The following is a 20,953-nucleotide window of genomic DNA, read 5'->3' as shown; positions in this document are numbered from 1 at the left end:
AGCTCAAAATACCCCATAGATTTTTTTAAATTAATTTTTTTAACTGCCTATTTTGGGGCATCATTAACTATGCACCGATTCAGGCTGCGGCCCCTTTAAATCTCTTGTTCCCTGCCCTCCCGAGCTCTCGACTATAAGTGCAGTTATACAGTGCATAAACAAAGTTCACGCAGCGAATATAACCCTCAAATGGATCTTTACAAGATGTTCGTCATTCATGCTGCATGCATGCATCGATTCCTGTGAGTATTGTATTTATTTGGATGTTTACATTTGATTCTGAATGAGTTTGAGGCTATATGCTCTGTGGCTAATGGGCTAATGCTACACTGTTGGAGAGATTTACAAAGAATGAAGTTGTGTTTATGAATTATACAGACTGCAAGTGTTTAAAAATGAAAATAGCGACGGCTCTTGTCTCCGGTAACTTTAACCACATTTAACAGTACATTAGCAACATGCTAACGAAACATTTAGAAAGACAATTTACAAATATAACTAAAAATATCATGTAATCATGGATCATGTCAGTTATTATTGCTCCATCTGCCATTTTTCGCTATTGTCCTTGCTTGCTTACCTAGTCAGATCCAGACGTTAATACTGGCTGCCCTTGTGTAATGCTTTGAACATGGGCTGGCATATGCAAATATTGGGGGCGTACATATTAATGATCCCGACTGTTACGTAACAGTCAGTGTTATGTTGAGATTCGCCTGTTTTCTGGAGGTCTTTTAAACAAATGAGATTTATATAAGAAGGAGGAAGCAATGGAGTCTGAAACTCAACGTATGTCTTTTCCATGTACTGAACTCTTGTTATTCAACTGTGCCGAGGTAAATTCAATTTTTGATTCTAGGGCACCTTTAATATTTAGTGGAAACTGCAATACATTTTATTCATGATTTTTTGATGAATAAAAAGTTCAAAAGAACTTTTGTAACATTATAAATGTTTTTACAAATGTTTCATTTGATCAATTTAATGCTATATAATTATAAAATAAGTATTAATTTCTTTCAAAAAATGACAAACTTGTTTATACTGTATATGCTTTAAACAATTTTCCTTAATTGGGTAAAGGTCATAAATGGTTTAAGCATCCTAGATTAAGTAACCCAACATGTTTTCCATGTTTTGTGAGGCTTTTATAATGATCTGAAATTTGATATTTTTATTCATGTAAACACACTCAATGTTACAAAAACTGATGTAGCGTTCGGTCACACTACACTTTTACTCATTACAGGAAAAGCTTTACTATTTTGAAAACAGCTGAACTAATTTCACACTACTGTTATTTTTTTGTCCCGTTTACTCAATACTTCCAACAGTGAGAGTCTGCACTATGAGAAATCACCTGGCGCAAGAACTGAAAAACAGCAGAGAAAATATGAGGTGATACAGAGTCCATTGACCTTATTGAGTGCGGCGCCACAACAGGTATGAAAGCGAGGCTGTGAGGGATAGACTTGCCATGTTTTCAATGGCATCCCCTATAAAAAGCTGTATAAAGCTCCGAGATCACTTATAATTTTCCACAGCTTATATTGTCTAGAGTTTGCAAAAATGTCTTTCCAAGAAATTTCAGGAGTGTTTCATCAGCAGAACAATCCAAAAACACATTAAAAAAAAACAGTACAACCCACCGAAGAGATGTATGTCTATCCCTCACAGCCTCGCTTTCATTCCTGTTCAAATATCAAATATGGCGCTGCAGTGAATAAGGCTTTAGAAAGCATCAGCAAGAATAAGTAGAACTTTAATAGCAGTTTGCCTCCACAATATTACTAAATCAATTTCTGAAATCTCTACTTCTTTAAACTGCTATCTTATAAGCTAAACCAGATCAGAATAATCCACTTATGGTGATGAACATCAGAATTGAGGCTGAAAGGTCCATCTTTTCATTTAATAAGCGAGGTGTTGAGAGGTATCAGCCTACAACTCTAGGGGCCAGTCAGAAACAGAGGACCGATAAAGAACCGTAATACTCACTGAGAGGGGTTACAGTGATCTGAACGTTACGGGACCGCTTGCTGCGGTCGATGAAATCTCCAGTGGGGGTCTTTTCCCGCTCCGTCACCCTGCAGATGTATTTCCCAGAATCCTCTGGCAGTAGCCGCTGCAACTTGAGCAGGTGGATGGAAGGGCTCTCTTTGCGCACTGTCAGGAGGCCGGATGCTTCTCGCTCCACATAGTTGGGTCCCAGTACGGGCACGGCGCTGGGCCCGATCACGGCTACGGGTGAGCTGCTGAAGACCCACGACACCGAGAAGAAACGCTCTGGAACATTCTGAGCGTCAATGGTGCAGCGGAGCTCCAGCGGCTCACCAGCCGTGTAGGCCCGGCGCTCAGTGGTCACCTGGATACTAAAGTCCCGATCTATGAGAGAAAAAGAGAGAAAGGATAATTTAGCCATGACAAAACAGTCCACATTGCACTAAATTCAAACCGACACTGACATCAAACGCAAACGAATCATCATTTGTAGGACTAATTTCCATATGATATGCAGTTTGCGCGCCTCATCATAAAAGCACTTTCTTCACTTCATTTGGCTTCTTCAGAGGTGATTGCCCCTGGGCTCTAATTACTACAACACACTTCCTGAGAAACACTCCAACTACGTAAGTACATGGCACTGACACAGACAGGACTCAGGAAATGTACAAGGGGGGATGATGATGTGTGTTTTTACATGCAGTCATTATTTGCATCTCATGCTGTGCACTGCTCTCCAAAATAACAGCACAGTAAACAGGCCTGTGCTAAAAGAGGAATTCACAGATCAGAGGGAAACAAAGGCCAGTGGCTGTTTTTCCTTTTCTCCTGTGGAACTCAAGCAGCGTGATGCTCCATTAGGACATTACTGCCCGCCTGAACGGAGCCGGTCTGCGTATTAGGACTAAACCAGCACGCTTCAGACAGATTAATTAGCAGTGGAGATGAAGAGCTGCATGTGGAAATGAGTGGGGGGGAAAATGGAGAGAAAAGCGACAGGATACATTAGGTGAATACATATAACCCTCTATTGTAGATCAGTATGTTCAGGAAAGGAGGTCACCAAAATCTGTATGAATTCTGTATGTGTTTGTGGTATGTTTTTCATGCATAGATCTGTGTTTCATAATAAGCATCAATGGCTAATCAACAGATTCCATATCAATATATATTCTAAACTCCTACTTTTTGCATCTATTACCAGTCTTAGTACATTTTGGATTAAAAGGGTGGTAAATCAATGAGCATAAATTAGGGTTGGGTGATAAGACTGAATATTCATATTATACTGTGAATGAAGCAACATTTGTTCAATAAATTTTCATTAATCAGGTCTGTTTCAAAGAATCTACTTATAACTCTCAGATTCAACTATTTGTTTTTTGTCATGACACAAAAGAATCAGTGGTTCGGAGCGTGTATCAACTGCCAAAGTCACGTGATTATAGTAAACGAGGCTTCGTTATGTTAAACGTTTTGACATTTCAATGGTTCACGTGACTTTGGCAGTTTGATACATGCTCTGAACCACCGATTCGAAACAAAAGATTCGTAAAGCTTCAAAGCTTCATGAAGCAGTGTTTTGAAATTGCCCATCACTAGATATTGTTGAATAAAGTCGTTATTTTGTCTTTTTGGTGCACAGAAAGTATTCTTGTCGCTTCATAACATTAAGGTTGAACCACTGTTTTAAATATGTCTTTATTAACTTTCTGGGAATTTGAAAGTGTTAATTATCTTGCTGTCAATGCAGGCCTCACTGAGCCATCGGATTTTATGAAAAATATCTTAATTTGAGTTCCAAAGATGAACAAACGTATTACAGGTGTGGAATGACATGAGGGTGAGTAATTAATGACAGAATTTTCATTTTTGGGTGAATTAACCCCTTAATTATTTCATACATAAATAATTAACTAACATGTACATGTTTAATACTATACATAACATAACTGCATATTTATAATATAAATATATAAGCACTGAAAAAATATTTTCTATCTTGCCCGGCCTTAGCATATGTGCATTTCGCTCATATGAAAAGCGTGCACAGCAAGTCATGCAGCAATCATCAAGGGCGTGCTCTGATCAAAGACCCACTGTACAACATAATCAAAGCCAAAAATTTTAAGGCAGATGGTACTGCAAAAACAAAAGAGATAAAAAACCCCCCTCCAAAAATGGATGTTTCTGCTTTAAAAATAAAACAAGATTTATTCAGCATGTAATTCTACAAATAATCCTAGTTTGCGGTGATGTTCCAGTGTGCTTGACGGCTCAGAGAGGGAGACGACAAGAGTATACTAGCTATACTTTTTTTATACATTTCTCCTCCATGTGCCCTGGAAGAGATGACTGACAGACAGGAGTACAAAAGTGCTTTGTACGAAAGTCGCACAAAGTCGCTATGTTCACTGCACCCAAGACCTCAGGGTCTGACAACTTATTAGAATCTAATTATGAAGACGTTCTACCTCCTTTTACAGCTTTGTTATAGTCAAGTACAGTACAATACGATGACTGTGGACAAATGTGGCATTCATAAGGAGAGGGATACTCTCAAAGTCACATGAATAAAGAATTTAGAATGGGAAGGAAATGTCAGGATTGAGGTTTCACAGCATGAATGATGCCATTAGATTTGAATTTAGTATGCACAATAGATTTGTATGACAGCTAACCAGAGAGAGAGAGAAAGAGAGAGAAAGAGACAATTGTGTTGAGAGTGAGCGGTAATAACTGTGGTAGCTGGAAGGGGGCTGCATGAACAAGCTGCTGTGCGGGATACGCTGCCAAAAGCTTAGTCACAAAACGAGTCCATCGATCTGCTATAGTATGTGCTTCAATGAGCCGTTTGATGTCCTATTAATGCTTACCGCACAACTTCTGTTTTTCCCCCACAGTTCACCAGAGCAATAAACACATGAACAGACAGATGAGAGAAAACACACAAATGTTTACACGTTATGAACATGACATATGGTGTGCATTGAGCTAATGTCAATATATGCAAAATAGAATAACCGCAAACGACCGAGTGCGTAATCGCGTGGCTCTCTTCACCAGCTTTGAGCTCCCCTGCTGAAAAATCCAGTTGGTTCCAGTGTGGTTTTTTGGAACATGGTTACTGGTTTAGCTGGACCAAGTTGGTAATTGGCTGGTTGACCAGCCACCGTGCTCCAAAAACCAGCTTGAGCACCATAAGCTGGTATGACCAGTTGGTAACTGTTTTTTTTTTTGGTCCAATCTGGTGTACAAGCTAATGACCAGCTAGAAACCAACCTAACAAGCTGTTCCAAAACACAACTACTAGCTGAAACCAGGCTTTTCTAGCCAATCCATCCCAGTCAATTCAGTCAACTAAAATTGAATATACATAAACTGCCTAAAATACCACAAAACAGCCACCCAATCACTCCTGCACAGACATGTGCACTTTCATTTATGCCTAACAGTCCACTGGCTAGTGCACAGAGAACATTGTGAGCGTCTTGTCTAGCTAGAAGGGGACTTGGACACAGCCTGCTAGAAAAGGGGATTACAGACAAATCTGTCTCCCCTCGTCTCAGTGTTGCTCTTGAAATGCTCTCTGGAATTTCTAATGGGAATCTCAGTCAGGTGAAGCCTGGCTTGCATACTGAAGGATCAGGCTGTAATGACTTCACCTTGACTCACTTTAAAATCCATTAAATATTTGTTTAAAAACTACCTTTTAATAAAGTTTCCAGTGTTTTTAATGTACCCTTCCGATATGCAATTGCCAGCATCTTTTAAAGAAAAATGAAAGGGGAAAAAAAACCTTTGTGACTTCAAGACAGCTGCAAATATAACTAAAACAGAATCTCTGAAGAACATATCAATACGTCTACTGCATCAAGACCACGTAAGTACCATTTTTGTTCAGTTGGTCTTGATAGCATTATTAGTACTTTTGCTTATTTTCAGTTAGTTGCCAAGGCAGCTCTTTTAAGTTTTTCATTTTATTTTATTTCTGCTTTATTTCAATTAACAAAAAATTAAGTTTTTAATACTTTTATATTTAGTTAACAATAACTATACTAATAGTGAAGGACAGTAAAAAGCATGGAGTTGTAACAAACTCAAAAAATCATTGTGTGTCTTTAGTTAGTGTAGTGCTTGCAGTACAGATGACTATCTCTAAAAGCTTTCAAAGACCATTTACTGTAAATGGCTCCACATTCTGAGACTATAATAAAGTTTACCAATAAACATGATAAATGAGTTTATTAAAAGCAACTGAATCATTCCACAGTTTCAAGTCCACACTAAGCTCCTTTAAACATCTTTTCTGATGTCCACTTAGAGTCAACCAAAACAATGGTTATTTAGTGTTACATGACCATTTTTCACTCTCTCTTAAGCTGAAGGCATTTTGCTACTGTACCTTTAAGATTTAAAAATGTTAGTCGGCTAGAATACTGATGTAGTTAACACTGCTAAGGTAGAGTCACATTTACCTTTACTTGGTGAGATTTCATGAACAAAATCTTGCAATTTCAAAAGAAATCAATGTGAATGGGAGTTTCGCGCAAGGGTGGAAATGTTTCTGAAGCAGATTTTGCTCATGTTGAAGTTGATTGTGCGAATTTACTGCTGACCAACAGAAAGCTGCTTTATTTGAAGTGATATTGAAGTGACTTCTGTATGAGTGGTGCTTCATACATTGCTATTTACAATGGACCTTTTTCCCCCCAAATTGCGATAAAATGTTTCCATAACTTTGATCAACAGCCCAGCCAAATTGTTGAATACTGAATATGCATTAATAATTAAATATTGCGGTTGTGACATTATAACTAGGACTGTTTCTGAATGACCTATTTTTCCAGCTTAGTTTCAGTGGTCTGCAGACTTGGAAGAGAGCTTTATATTGTATTTCAGACTTTTATTTCAAAAGAGCAAGGAAAACTCCCAATATTGCCCCTTTAAGGAATATGAATCATTGGTTAAAAAAAAAAAAAAAAAAATCCTTAAAGGGATAGTCCATCCTAAAACTTAATATTTTGAGAAGTGCTTTTTTTGTTTGTTTTGTTTTGTCCAATGGAAGTCAGTGGTAACCAAAACGTTCAAAATATCTTTTTTTATGTTCTAAAAAAAAGAAGTCATGCAGGTTTGGAACAACATTAAGGTGAGTAAAGATTTTCTTTTCTATTTTTTTTTTTTTTTTTTTTGATACACCCACATTCAACTTGCAGTCAAGGTATTTAGTGTTACATTACCATGTAACAATAATCAATGATCAGGTGAGTTAAAGGGAAATAGAGGGAAGTGGATAAGTCTCCAAACTGTCTCTACGAGGAGCTTGTATGATCTGCATTCATCCCACCCTGATCCTACGCACTGAAGATCACAAATCACACGCATTAGACTCTGTCCCCATCTGCAGCCTGGCTCTGTGGAGGTGCCCTTGGGAGGTATCAACACCCTAAAATCACAACCTGTCCTCTCCTTGTCCAATCCACCCACCTCCTGGGGCTCTTGACCAATAACAGGGCTGAATTAACATGCCACTTGCAAGCTCCTGTCCCGCAGCGTGTTTGATGAGGAGGTGCGCTGTCACCTCCCATTCTCATCAAACCGCTGGGCCAGTGTGCTTTGAGATTGAGTTACTGCCCTATGTTCAGTCAGTCAGAGAGAGACAGCGCTCATGTCTGCTGTACATGCTGTCTTATGCTTAGGCTGGAGCTACAGCTCTGTAATAAATTGGAAAGTAATGGACTAAAGCCAGAGATGAGGGAGACATTTTTCTGCTCCAGCCTCTGTCCCATGAAATATAGCTATTCTGGAAAAGGGGAGAGAGGAAAAGTTCAGATCTAAGACACCCTTTGAATTGTGCTAAAAAATACCTCACCTAATATGACAGCTGTGAAACACAGAGCAAAATTTAGTCATTATTGACTGAAAAATTGCCTGGCACAAAGTGTCAGAGATAGTTAGGGATAGTGAATCCAGAAATGAAAGTTTGGTCATCATTTACTCACCCTTATGACATTTCTTTCTTCTGTGGAACACAAAATACAGTTTATTTATGTATATATAATGAAAGTCAACAGGGTCCAGAACTAACAATACACCTTTTCACCATCTCTGGCGACAGACGGGAAGTCATTCTTTTCCATTGGAAATTAGTACAGGATCTATATGTACTTTTGTGGCTAGGCCTAGATGTAAAAAATGAGCGCAAAGTGAGATTAACAAATATTTTTTGCACTACAATGTTAATCTTTAAACATTATTTCTGTAAAATGGTAGGTTATTAACAATTATGGTCAAAGATTTTTTTTATAATTATTACATAATTATTATGTTGATTAGCCCAAGAAAACCTACTTTGTTTCTTTCAAACGTATAGGTGCTCATTTGTTTTGTGTGGATATATTCATACAATCTTCATTCATTCATTTTACTATGGCAAATAAGCTGACAATACTTCATGACAAATTTAAAACTTCTGCTCGACTACCGATAGGGGGTGAAATGCAACAATTGTACATGAATGTCCGAGACAGTGCCGGCATCAGAACCAGTCAAGTCGTATGGATTCTTTTCTTTTATCCTTTTTAGAACTTGAAAGTTCTGTATAACATTGACTTTCATTGTTTGGACCAAAAAATGTGGAAACATTCTTCAAAATATCTCCTTTTGCATTCCTCAAAAGAAACAACATCATGAGTTTGGAATGACATGAGGGTGAGTAAATGATGACAGAATATAAATTTTTTTTCCCATTAAAAATGTTAGTCATCAAGCAGATGTCAGCCATTGGTGATTACTCAACTGACGAGTTGGAGTCATACGAGTCGATGCGACCGTCTCTGATTACCTGATGCTGAGAGACCACTGAGATTTAACCCTCATGACACTGGCAATATCACTGAGTGGAGTGGACTTGTGAGAGCCAATGCCTGCTCTGTACTCTATGACAGGGAGTTCAATGTTAAGAGGATCAGCAGCCACGGCTCGGGGACTCTGGTAATGTGTTTAATTTTAGATAGTGATCAGCTCACAGGGCATATTTAAGCATTTCTGCAGGATGCAGAGTCATGCATGCCCTGTTTTACAGAGAAATGAGACCATGAGCATGGCATGCTTTGTTTACTGGGGTGAATTATACACATCTGTGGAGGAAAGTGTTGAAAGAAGTGATCACCTTAGAGCAGACTATATTTAATTTATATAAAATACTATATTTTATTTATATTTAATATAACCAAAAACAAGATTGTGAATGATAGTACAGTTTGTTCTTAAAGGGATGGTTCACCCAAAAATTAAAATTCTGTCATAATTTACTCACCCTCATGTTGTTCCAAACCTGTATGACTTTGACATTTTGAAGAATGCTGGCAACCAAACAGTTTTAGTGACCACAGACTTCCATTGTTTAAACAAAAAACACAAACATTTCTCAGAATATCGTCTTTTGTTTTCCACAGAAGAAATAAAAAAAAAAATAAAAAAAAAATCACACAGGTTTGGAACAACATGACGGTGAGCAAATGTTGTCAAAATATACATTTTTGGTTAATTATCCAGTCTTAGGCCATGTATAATGGTCCAATTTCAGAGTTGCTTTCCACTGGAAGTGTTTTGGAAAGATATGTTTTCTCTGTTTCATCAGCTGAACGAACAACACCCAGGTACACAATATCTCCTTCAAGAATCACGAATGGAAGACATTTCTTAGTAAATGGTTCATAAAACCATTTTTATGTTCATTTTATGCTAATTTACTTAATATTGAATTTATGTACACTATATGCAAATTCTTTCACATTTCATGATTGAGGCCTATTGAAAGAACTATACAGCATTTCTTTCTATCACAGCCTCATTTTTGTTCATATCACATTAAAGTCAGTGTAAAGCAATATTGCATGTGTTTGAGTTTATCACACCACATAAAAATGTGTTATTAACCACCCAGCCAAATTTAAATGATACAAGAAAAAAACCAAGTAAATAAAATAAGTTATCAAAATCTTGAAAAATAAGCAGTATTCTCTGCTCTCAAACGCTGAGGGCGTGTCGGCTGTCAGGGCTGAAACCACGCCCACTCGCGGGAAAGCTGCCGCCTCTCTCAACTGTGAAATACCACTACAACCTGAATGAATGCTCCCTCTAGTAGCTTAATTGGATTTAAAAAGCCATACATGTTTGAGCCTCCAGAGCCAGAATCCAATTCAGAGGACATTGACCGGCTTCCCGAGAATCAACCTTGGCCCGCAACAGAATGGAAATTTTTTTTCTCCCTTTTATGCAAGTTAGCAATATGTAACTAGCATAACCTAACTTAGGCCACGTTCACACTGTACGTTTTGGGGATTGACAACCGCATTTACTTACAGGTGCGAGTCTCGAAATGTCCCGTTCACACAGCAACTTACAGTAGCGTGTATGAACATGCAATGAGAGTCAAGCCCGTATTCTCTTACTAGTGTCCATGACGACAGTGACCAACGTAATATTAAAGATGGCGACGTCCATAAAACTGTAAAGTCTTGTCACTTTTGACATGACAAGAGACTAATTGAAACGTGAGTTAATCCATCAAAACTTCATTAACCAACAGCAGCACGTAAACACGTACTAGCCAGAGTTTTTAACCGTTGCACTCATGTGTCACGTCCTTTGCAACGACTAGCGCATAAAGCAGCATTTGAATTTGGAAAAGAAACACAAAACTGACGGGAGCCGCTCCGGTGGAGAACAACACCTTCAGATGATGCACAGCTCATATCATATCTCCTTGGCTGTAAGCACTGAAAGCGAAACCACACACAAAACAACTAAGCAGAGCGGCTCTCTCGCACTATATGATGTGACAGACAACTAGTTGTCCAGTCCGGTTCTGTTCACACAGCGCGGATATTCCAAGAATGCGGTTGTGAGTCCTGAAAATTTACAGGTGTGCGTTTGGTTGTAGAATGCGGTTGTCACTCCTGTAAATAACCGTACTGTGTGTGAACGTAACCATATTAAGGTAACCAAATACAGGACTGACAACTGTATTCTGCTGCTGTGTGAACGTGGCCTTAGTCAAATAAGGTTAGGCTATGAATAAACAACATAGAACAAAACATATTTTGCCACTTTACCATTTTTATTATTATGTGTCTGTATAGTCACAGATCAAACTAACAGCCATCATGGTTTTATTTATGTTAAATAAGGAGACAGACCTGTTTTGTAAATTATCACCAGGTAATATGCATTTACGTGATGAAGGCATAGCTAGCTAGCAAACTGTAGGCTGTAGTAACTAACGGTAATGACAGTAACTCGCGATTAAACGGGTGAACCACTGATGCTAAAGCACTCTAGTTATTATAGTGTTAGGGGAGGGGCCATGCTCAGTGGCTCCAGTGTTTCAGAGAGCCATGATTTCAGGCCCACCCAAAGAATCCTGAACACTGTTTAACGGTCTAACTCCACAATTCAGTACTACATAGTTCACAGTCTTTGTAATGTGTTTTCAGCGATACATTTCTAACATTTATAATGCGTTTAAAAACAAATCTCTGAATTGCCTTTACACAGACTTTAAATATTAATTTCCAAAGTCTTTTCCAAAGTCAGAGGTGTTTTTCCACCTCTGAGAAGAAAACAATGCTTTTCTTTACCAACACCTCTTCTATTCATTGTGTTAAATTAAATCAATCTCAGAGTATAACTAGCAATTAGGATCTGAAAGAGCAATTACCCTCTGAAAGATGCAGACGGACCCCCCCAAACAATTCACACTCACCTGTGGGCTGAACTTTGACAGACGTCTTTTCTGACTCTTTCCGGGTCATGGCGTACCAGGAGCGATCCGGGTCCTGGATCCATTCGGAGGCCTCGCAGTAGAACTCGCCCTGGTCTGTGGGCTGCAGCTTGTAGATGGTGAGACGGTAGGAAGTGGCGCTGATCTTGTCTAGCCGCAGGTCTCCTGAAGATAGACGTTGACGGTATTGTCCCCCTGGCCGTAGAACGAAGTCCCGTGACAGAGTGACCAGATCACGTGGACCAGAATTGGGGTCGTCAGCAGGACGCAGGTACCAGCCCACAGAAACATGAGTGTGCTGGGAAGTCTGACGTGTGACCTCACAGCTCAGCTGTAGAGTGTCCCCCTCCACTTTCGAGAGAGTCTGAGCAGCAGCCGTCACCGTCAGAGTGTCCGGGATCACTGTGGAGGAAACCAAGGGATGTGGTTAGTTTGTGAGTAGAGTTCATGAACAACAAAACATAACCTTAAAGCCATTCACTCCGTATCCCATTAACATTTAAACAGGATTCTCTCCTGCAGGGTAGTGCAATCTCAACCCTTTTATTAACTTATAGCCTCCGGAAAAAACAAGCCTCTTTTTGTCCTCAACAACCCCTCACTCCTTTTTTCCCTCTGACAGCCTTTGGCTTTCCAATAAAATATGGCTGAATTTTTCAAAAAACAGAATGAATATAGCACAAACTGAAATATGTACATGCTTTCTTAGGTCAGAATGTACTCTGCACAAGTATCAATACGCATATAATAAAATTCTGGCTGAAACCAATAATTACTTTTATGTTATGACCGAATACAAATTAATGGTCAATATCAAAAACATATACTATTTTGTCTAAATGAATGGGAAAATTATTTTAAATTTAAATAAAAGCATTTTAAATTAATTTAGGCATCTCAGTAATAGAATGTACAGCAAGAAAAATGGATTTCAAGATCACATTTAATATTTTTTTAAAGATTAACTTTAGGTAAGCATTAAATTAGGTCAAAGGTAATCCAAAAGCAACAATAGGGCAAATGAACATGCACAGTTAAATTGCCAGTATCAACAGAAACTGATAAATACAGTATTATTTATTTAGTGTTTATTAATATTTTGAAATATATATTTATTCCCAACATGATATTATGGCCGTCTGCCAAACGCTAGTTATTATAGTTAATAAAGTTTTAAATATGGATATTTTTCTTACAAAAACCCATCACTTCACTTCAGAAGGCCTTTATTAAACCACTGGAACCGTATGGATTACTTTTATTATGGATGAATGCATTATTTTTTTTTTCCTTCAAAATGTGGCCTTCCATTCATAAACATTATAAAGCTTGGGGGAGCAAGAATATTTTTAAATAAATCTCTGATTGTGTGTGTCTGAAAGAAGTCATATACACCTAGGATGGCTTGAGGGTGAGTAAATCATCGGATAATTTTCATTTTTGGGTGAACTAACCCTTTAAGTACAGGTAAACCTTATGGGTTTAGTCTACACAGCTTCTCTCTTTCTTTTGTGTACAGTGCCATAGGCTAACATATGTAAACAACTTGCTGCAGATGCACATGTACACGTTTGCATGAAGCTGGGGAAGCATGAAGGCAGAAGAGACCCGTGATTGCAGATAAACCAAACATACAAACACAGATTTCTTTTTCATAGACAGCTTTCTATGCGAAAGTGCTGCCCAAACCCACGCTTGCACACTTCATCTCAGCAGCAGGGCATTCCAGCACATTTCTGACACCATGGTTCCATCCTGTAGCACCGAGCCGACACAACATGATATTCTGCATCCCATTACTGCTAGATGTCTTTGTGCAGTGCTAGCATTGATTAGCACCAGTCAGATCTTCAGCCTGGGAACAGCGTCTCACAGGCTGTGAAAAAAACAGCACTGACATCACTGTGCGAGAAATGGATTTTTGTGACAAACCAAAATTCTGGAAATAAACCTGTGTGACATCTTGCAAACTTCAGCCACAATATTTATCTGAATGAGGCGTTGACAGCTGACAGTGGCTCCAATGCCTCAAGTTTCTTTTTCCAGGATGCTTTTCAAAAAAATAAAAAATAAAATAAAAACCACTACAAATCCAGATATAGCAGGCCATTAGCAAAATAAAAGGAACTTAAGGGTTATTTGAGCATGACTATTTGTAAATGACAAACAAACCTTTTGCTCAACTGTAGCAGAGATTAATATTATTTAAATGACTTTACAGAAATAATTGTGGCCATAAAAGCTAAAAAAAAAAAAAAACACGAAAAAATGCTTTGGAAATTTCAATTGAAGCATGAATGGATCTTAAAATTGCTGGCCCAGTTCTGGGCTGATCATAGGCCAAGAGGAAAGGCATGGAAATATAATACTGCTGGCAATGCGTGATGAGGTGCATCTGGTGCTTCCTGCACCTTGTCACCCATTCCGTGTCAATGCATCCAGCCAGCATTTGGAGTTGCAAGTAATAAAATGTTCCTGGTGCACTGTGCACCTTGTCACCTTGGTAAAATGGTTTTTGAAGAGCCTGAGGAAAACGCAAGTGCATGTACCTGTACCTGACAGCTAGACAACATTTTAGTTGAAGAATATCTAATTAACATCAAATTATTCAAGGATTAAATTGACATAAGCTTCTACCTGAGAGTGGAACTCATTCCTGTAGCTTAACTCACTTGCACATACAGTGGTGCTCAGAATTATTGGCACCCTTGGTAAATATGATCAAAGATGACTTTAAAAATAAATCTTCATTGTTTATCCTTTTGATCTTTAATTCATAAAATTAGCAAAAACCTAACCTTTCATTGAAGGAAAAGAATTGAAAGTGGCCAAACATATTGGCCACAATTATTGGCACCCCTAGAACTTCTTATGAGTAAAATATCTCTGAAGTATATTCCCATTCATATTTACATTTTTAGCACACCAGGGTGATCATGAACATGAAATTGTCTGGCCATGACTTCCTGTTCCACAGCAGTATAAATATGAGGAAACACAAAGGCCAAAATCCCTTAATCATTCATCACAATGAATAAAACCAAAGAATAAAGTTCTGATGTGCAGCAAAAGATTGTTGAGCTTCACAAAATAGAAAGTGGCTGTAAGAAAATAGCTAAAGCATTGAAAATCCCCATTTCCACCATCAGGGCAATAATTAAGACGTTCCAATCAACTAAAGATGTCAAAAATCTGTCTGGAAGAGGACGTGCGTCTAAATCGTCCTAATGCGCGGTGAGGAGGAAAGTTTGAGTGGCCAAAAACTCTCCAAGGATCACATCTGGAGAATTGCAGAGATTAGTGATTACTCAAGATTAGTCTTGAGTCTCAGAAAAATTTTTTATCAAACAGTACCTACATCACCACAAGTTGTTCGGGAGGGTTTCAAGAAAAATCCTCCTCGCTCATCCAGAAACTATCTCCAGCATATTCAGTTGTCAGACATGACTGGAACTTCAAACAGGACCGGCTTCTGTGGTAAGATGAAACTAAAAAAAAAAAAGAGCTTTTTGGGGTAAAAAGTACCCCATGCCCACGGTTAAATATACTGCTGGATCTTTAATGTTGTGGGCCTATTTTTCTGCTGGAGGTCCTGGACATCTTGTTCAGATACATGGTATCATGGATTCTACCAAATATCAACAGATAATAAATCAAAACCTGACCGCTTCTGCTAGAAATCCAATAATGGGCCGTGGTTGGATCTTCCATCAAGACAATGATCCAAAACAAACATCAAAACCAACACAAAAATGTGTCTGAGCACAAAATGAAGCTTCTGCCATGGCCATCCCAGTCCCCTGACCTGAACCCTAAAGAAAATGAGTGGAGTGAACTGAAGAGAAGAAGCATCAACATGGAGCTGGGAATCTGAAGGATCTGGAGAGATTCTGCATGAAGGAATAGTCTCTGATCTCTTGTCAGATTTTCTCCAAACTCATCAGGCATTATAGGTGAAGACTCAGAGCTGTTATCTTGGCAAAAGGAGGTTGCAAAAAGTGTTGAATAAAAGGGTGCCAATAATTGTGGCCAACGTGTTTTGGAGAAAAACATTTATTTCATAATGTGATTTTCCCCCCAATTTCAATTCTTGTCCTTCAATGAAAGGTTAGATTTTATGAATTAAAGATCAAAAGGATAAACAATGCAGATTTATTTTTAAAGTCATCTTTGATCATATTTACCAAGGGCGCCAATAATTCTGACCACCACTGTAGTGCTAGCAATGGCAAGGTTATGATTCTGATAAAAATCAAAAATTAAAATGAACCTCTCAGGGTTCTGTAACTTCAGTTGTGTTTATTCTTGTTTGGTGAAAGAGCACTGACACTCCTACTGTCTTGAGATTGTGAGCGTGCGGTTCCGAGGTCGTCGAGCCATACGCTCTTCTGTCCATGTGAGTCGTTTTGTGTGTGGAGCGTGGTGTTCGGATCCAGGCATTTCAGTCTTGTTCGGTTCTGTGTCGGGGTTCGGACATTCATGATCTGTGTGTTTGTTCGCTTATTCTCCTTGCAGCCTGTTTTGTTGTGTGAGCATGCCGTTCTGTGTTTGCTCGGGCCATGTGTGTTTTTCGGCCGCGTGCTTTCATGTTATGTTTTGTGTGGACATGCAGTTGGTGAGAGCTCTCAATGGCTGCCTGTTCATGTCATGTGTTGCTTGAGCACATCTTGTGATTGTGTTCACTGGCAATGTGCTCTTGTTTTTATCATGTTTGGTGTGAGCACATGGCTTATCATGTTTGTTTCTATGGGCCATGCACTCTCCTGTCTATTGTCTAACCCCGCCCTTCTGGTTATCCGATTATTGTTTCATTTGCTCCACCTGTCCTCCCTCGTAACCAGCTTTGTTTGCTCCCTATTTATTCTCCTTGTGTTTTCAGTCCTGTGCGAGTTTGTAGTCTATTATCGCAGTGTTCCCATCGTGTCCTGCTCCCTGATCCAAATTTCCCCCACAGGGTACTTTTTGTTTGTTTTTGTTTTAATTTTTTTATTATTATTATTATTTTTTTTTTAACAAATAAATGCCCATTGTCCTGCATCTTGAGTCCTTGCCTCATTCCTTCACCCAACCCTGACAGAACCATTTTATCTCACTCGAAACCTTAAGATATGGCTTCCCTTTTTGCATGATGTACTGGCTGTAAATAAAAATGTATCTATAAATATAAATAATATACCTAATATGATATAAACTACATATCCTTACAATATTGGTTAATGTCCACTATTATATAAGTGGCCATTAACCAATATTGTAAAGATATATAGTTTATGCCTAGACAAAAAATGCCTGTTAACTGCATAAATGCAAGTCCTAATATGATCACTAATATGATTATGCTTTCAGCTACAGTAGCAATAAGAGTACTCTCAGCTCCATTTAACACATTATATCAGATTATTGCTCAGAATCAGCAACGAAGTCTGCAGATTCAGTCTGGGACTAAGAACTGTAGAATGTGCAACTGGGTTCAGCTGAGCCACTTGACATTATAATCATAAATAGAGGACTTCAAACTCACTCTAAAAATGAAGTTTTTCCAGAGAGCTGCATGAAAGCCTTTATGAATCAATCAACCTGTCTCTCTTTTTTTTTGCAACTGGCCCTGAATAAATAAAAAGAGATGAGATGTAAGCCTCAAACGAACAGACTGAACATGCGTTGCTTCGGCATTACTGCACATGTGAAAGTGAATCCTCCGGGTTTCAGCAAGTTGGTTTACCTGCATGCACGTTGGGGGCATCTGCGCATGATAAAAACTCAATTATTCAACTTCATGTTTGCTCACACACTATCACTGCTGAGCTAGAGCACACATGCCACACAAAAGGTACGCAACGCTAATGAAACAACAGCGAGCGGGTGGGGTGAGAAAACGGCTTATATAAAACTAATGAAATAGGAGAAAGACTGCGTGAGAGAGAGATGATTGACAGAGGAGGAACAGCAGACGGCAGCGATGCAAATGAAACGAGGGGAAAGAAATGAAAGAAACGGAGGAAAGACGGTACTGTTTAACAGCAGGCTACTTCGGCAGTGCTTTGAAGAATCACAGATGTTAGACACAAAGACAGAAAGTGAGAATAAAAGAGCAAAATAGTCAAATGAGGCTGGGAGGGAGGGCTGAGAGACTGAGGTGGAGGCCCTCCGCTGGGTTTTTTAATAAGAAAGCCAATGGTGTCTCTCACACCCTGTCGAACAAGCTGGAGGGACCTACCACTTTACGAAACACAACAGAGGTGGGGAGACACAAGGAAAGGACGGTGAGGATAAAAATAGAGGGACTTTTATCATTTTGGCATCTCTAATTATTCTTGCACTCTTCTGTTGTGTTTCTAGAAGAGTAGATGATGGTGTAGGAGTGAGATGGAAAGCACCCGCTAACACAGATTCCTTTGTGGAGGAGTGTGAGTGTGTGTTCATATGTAGGCGAGGACCTGAGGGACAATCTTCACTACGGTAGTACCACGTACACCCCCACATTTATCGCTGACTCCATATAATCATCATGCGTTATGATGCAAGTAATGGGAAAACTCAATAAGGGTCCTTCATCTTAGCATAAACGCATCCTAAACAAACAATACACCCACAGCCTCTAGAGGAAACGTGATCGAAACTTAAAGGCAGGGTAGGTAAGAAATTTTGTTCCAAATTTGTTTAAACTTTCTATATATATACATGCATAATTAAAATGTAAGAACTCTGATAAAAAGAGTATAAAAATCGAGTGACTCTAGACCGTTTAATCTGTATTAAACACAGCTCATTATTTCCATCCGGGACGAAACATAGGATTGGCTTAGGCGGCTGTCACTCTCTCGCAACCATGGCAACCACCCTTTTGCCACACATGACCTGCCCACTTGCGCGCGCACGTTTGATTTGGGGAATCCAAGAGGCATGGATCCTAGGAGAAACAGCAAGCTAAATTCACAGTACCGGCCTATGCAGTTAGTGAAGGCAAACCAGGCAAAAAAGGAAGACAGTAACAGTACAAGAAAAGGCAATGAACAAAAAGTCTTTGGATAAACAAAGAAATAAAACGCGAGTTAATATCGGCGTGGCTCTCCAGCGATGGCGAGAACTGAGGGAACTCAAGGGGCTGAAAAGTGACTCCTTGATGGCTTTATTTCTGCTGGACAGGTAAATCTTTCTTTTTGTATTTTGATCATACATATTTTTTTTGTTTATTTTTTCATGAAGCATGTGTCATTAGCACACGTAGCTGCGTAATATAGCTAACATAACATTACTTAGCGAGCCGTAGTAGAGACGATAAATAATGATAGCTATAGTGTTGAATTGTGCATAATTTTACCCTCTGTCTAACTATTTTACCATGTTCACCTGTAAGTTTACCTGCACGTTTTTTCGCCTTTGTTTTGTTTTTATATTCTCTACCTATGTTTACTGATGTCTTTATCTTGTATCTGTGTGTGTCGTACACACTTTGTTGTATGTGTGTGTTATTATTTTGTGTCTGCAATGCAGTTGTGAGTTGATATTTGAGTGTATGTTACTCTGTTGATCTGTAGAACAACGTATATGTTATGAATCTTACACGAAATTCATCTTCATCACAGTGTAAATGATGGTAATGGAAAAACGTGTATCATGCAACCTGTTTTTAGCTTTGCCTTATAGATAACTAGCTCGTTAGCAAATCAAAAAATATATATTTTAAACTTTACCAATATCATTATGCTAGCTTGATAGTGAGTACTAAAATACATCTTGTTTGTTTATCTTCATAATTATAAAGTTATTTTTATTACATGTGATTCTGACATGATGTCACTACATGCACTGTGCTCCTTCCTCTCCGCTCGTCTCAGGTAAATAATGCGTCTTCCAGCTCAGTGGTCGGAGTCGCACGTTCATGCGTTTTGGGGGCGTGGCTTTGGAAGGAGCCCAGAAGGGAGGGGGGGGAGTGAATGGAAATAATGAGCTGTCTTTAAAACAGTCGTGAGAGGTCTACAGACACTCGATTTTTATACTTTCTTTTTCAGAGTACTTACATTTTAATTATGTATTGATATATAAATAAAGTTTAAACAAATTTTGAAAAAAAGTTTTTTATACATTTTTTTGCCTACCCTGCCTTTAAATATCAGATATCATATTCTACAGAAACGAGTTCGTTACCATAACAACTACTCAACAAGGTCCCATGGAAACAGCTAGCTGTTTCCATGCCAACATCCTCAACTTGTAAAAGCATAAAGATATTGATGGCATCAAACTACTAGCTCTTCAAGTTAAGTCACCAAATCAAGCCTAAAGCGCAAAGCTAGTGCTAATCTCATGCTATTAGCATTCAGTTCACCAGCGGACCAGGACTGAGAGAGAAAGAGATGATTGTCTAACATCATAATTTGTTCAAGCTCAGTCATATCCCTGCTCCTGGATATCCTCCTGGGAAAGAAGTCTAAAAATTACTAAAAATCAAGTATAGGTCATTTTATAAAGTATCACAATATACACTCTCTTTCAGATAGCTCAGCTAAGTAAATATTTTATGAATGAAAGGTGCTTTGAACCAACTTGATGGAAGAAAACCAAAATATAAGATTATTCATAATAAATAAGTCATAAATCAGGCATCAGTGCAAAAAGAGCCGCCTCACAATACATAACACTTGAGTTAAAAATAAAAGACTTGAAACATTTTGCATTATAAATACCACTGGATGAGCCACGTTCAAAGCTGTAAAACAGCAGATATATGAGCTCCTGCAATTCTATATTAATGTGCAAAGTTGCACCGATGCTTGGCAATAAAATATGCAATATACAGTAACTTTCAAAAGTTTGGGGTAAGTAAGTATTTTTTTTTCTGGGTTTGGTTGTTTTTAGTACTTATAAAGTGCATATTAATGCCTTATTCTGCATAATAATGCAACATTATTTTAATCCAACCCAATAAACTTAAAATAAACAACTACCTTACTAACTATTAATAAACAGTGATCAGGAGTTTGAGACAAAAGTCATAATAGTAAGAATCAGACCCTAATCTAAAGTGTGAGCGAAAGATCACATAAATTCGGTTCTCTTGAACTTCCTATTCATCAAAAAATCCTGAAAATAAATGTATTATGTGTTCCACGAAAATATTAGGTTTTCAACATTGATAATAAGAAATCTTTCTTGAGCACC

The 20,953-nt window shown here is 38.4% G+C and overlaps 1 protein-coding gene across 2 annotated transcripts in view; it reads right to left on the bottom strand.

Moving 5' to 3' along the window:
* The window catches only part of igsf3 (immunoglobulin superfamily, member 3), a 187,696-nt gene that overhangs the window by 61,354 nt on the left and 105,389 nt on the right, over positions 1-20,953 (bottom strand). For both annotated transcript variants that reach the window (XM_048193202.1, XM_048193203.1), the window contains exons 3-4: positions 11,774-12,193; positions 1,999-2,385 (exon numbers count right to left, since the gene is read on the bottom strand). In XM_048193202.1, coding sequence (XP_048049159.1) covers positions 1,999-2,385; positions 11,774-12,193 — 807 coding nt within the window. The remainder of the gene's footprint in view (positions 1-1,998; positions 2,386-11,773; positions 12,194-20,953) is intronic.

The sequence above is a fragment of the Megalobrama amblycephala genome, linkage group LG6 (assembly GCF_018812025.1).
Source record: "Megalobrama amblycephala isolate DHTTF-2021 linkage group LG6, ASM1881202v1, whole genome shotgun sequence".
Classification (NCBI taxonomy): domain Eukaryota; kingdom Metazoa; phylum Chordata; class Actinopteri; order Cypriniformes; family Xenocyprididae; genus Megalobrama; species Megalobrama amblycephala.
This window is presented reverse-complemented; position numbering and strand designations above follow the sequence as displayed.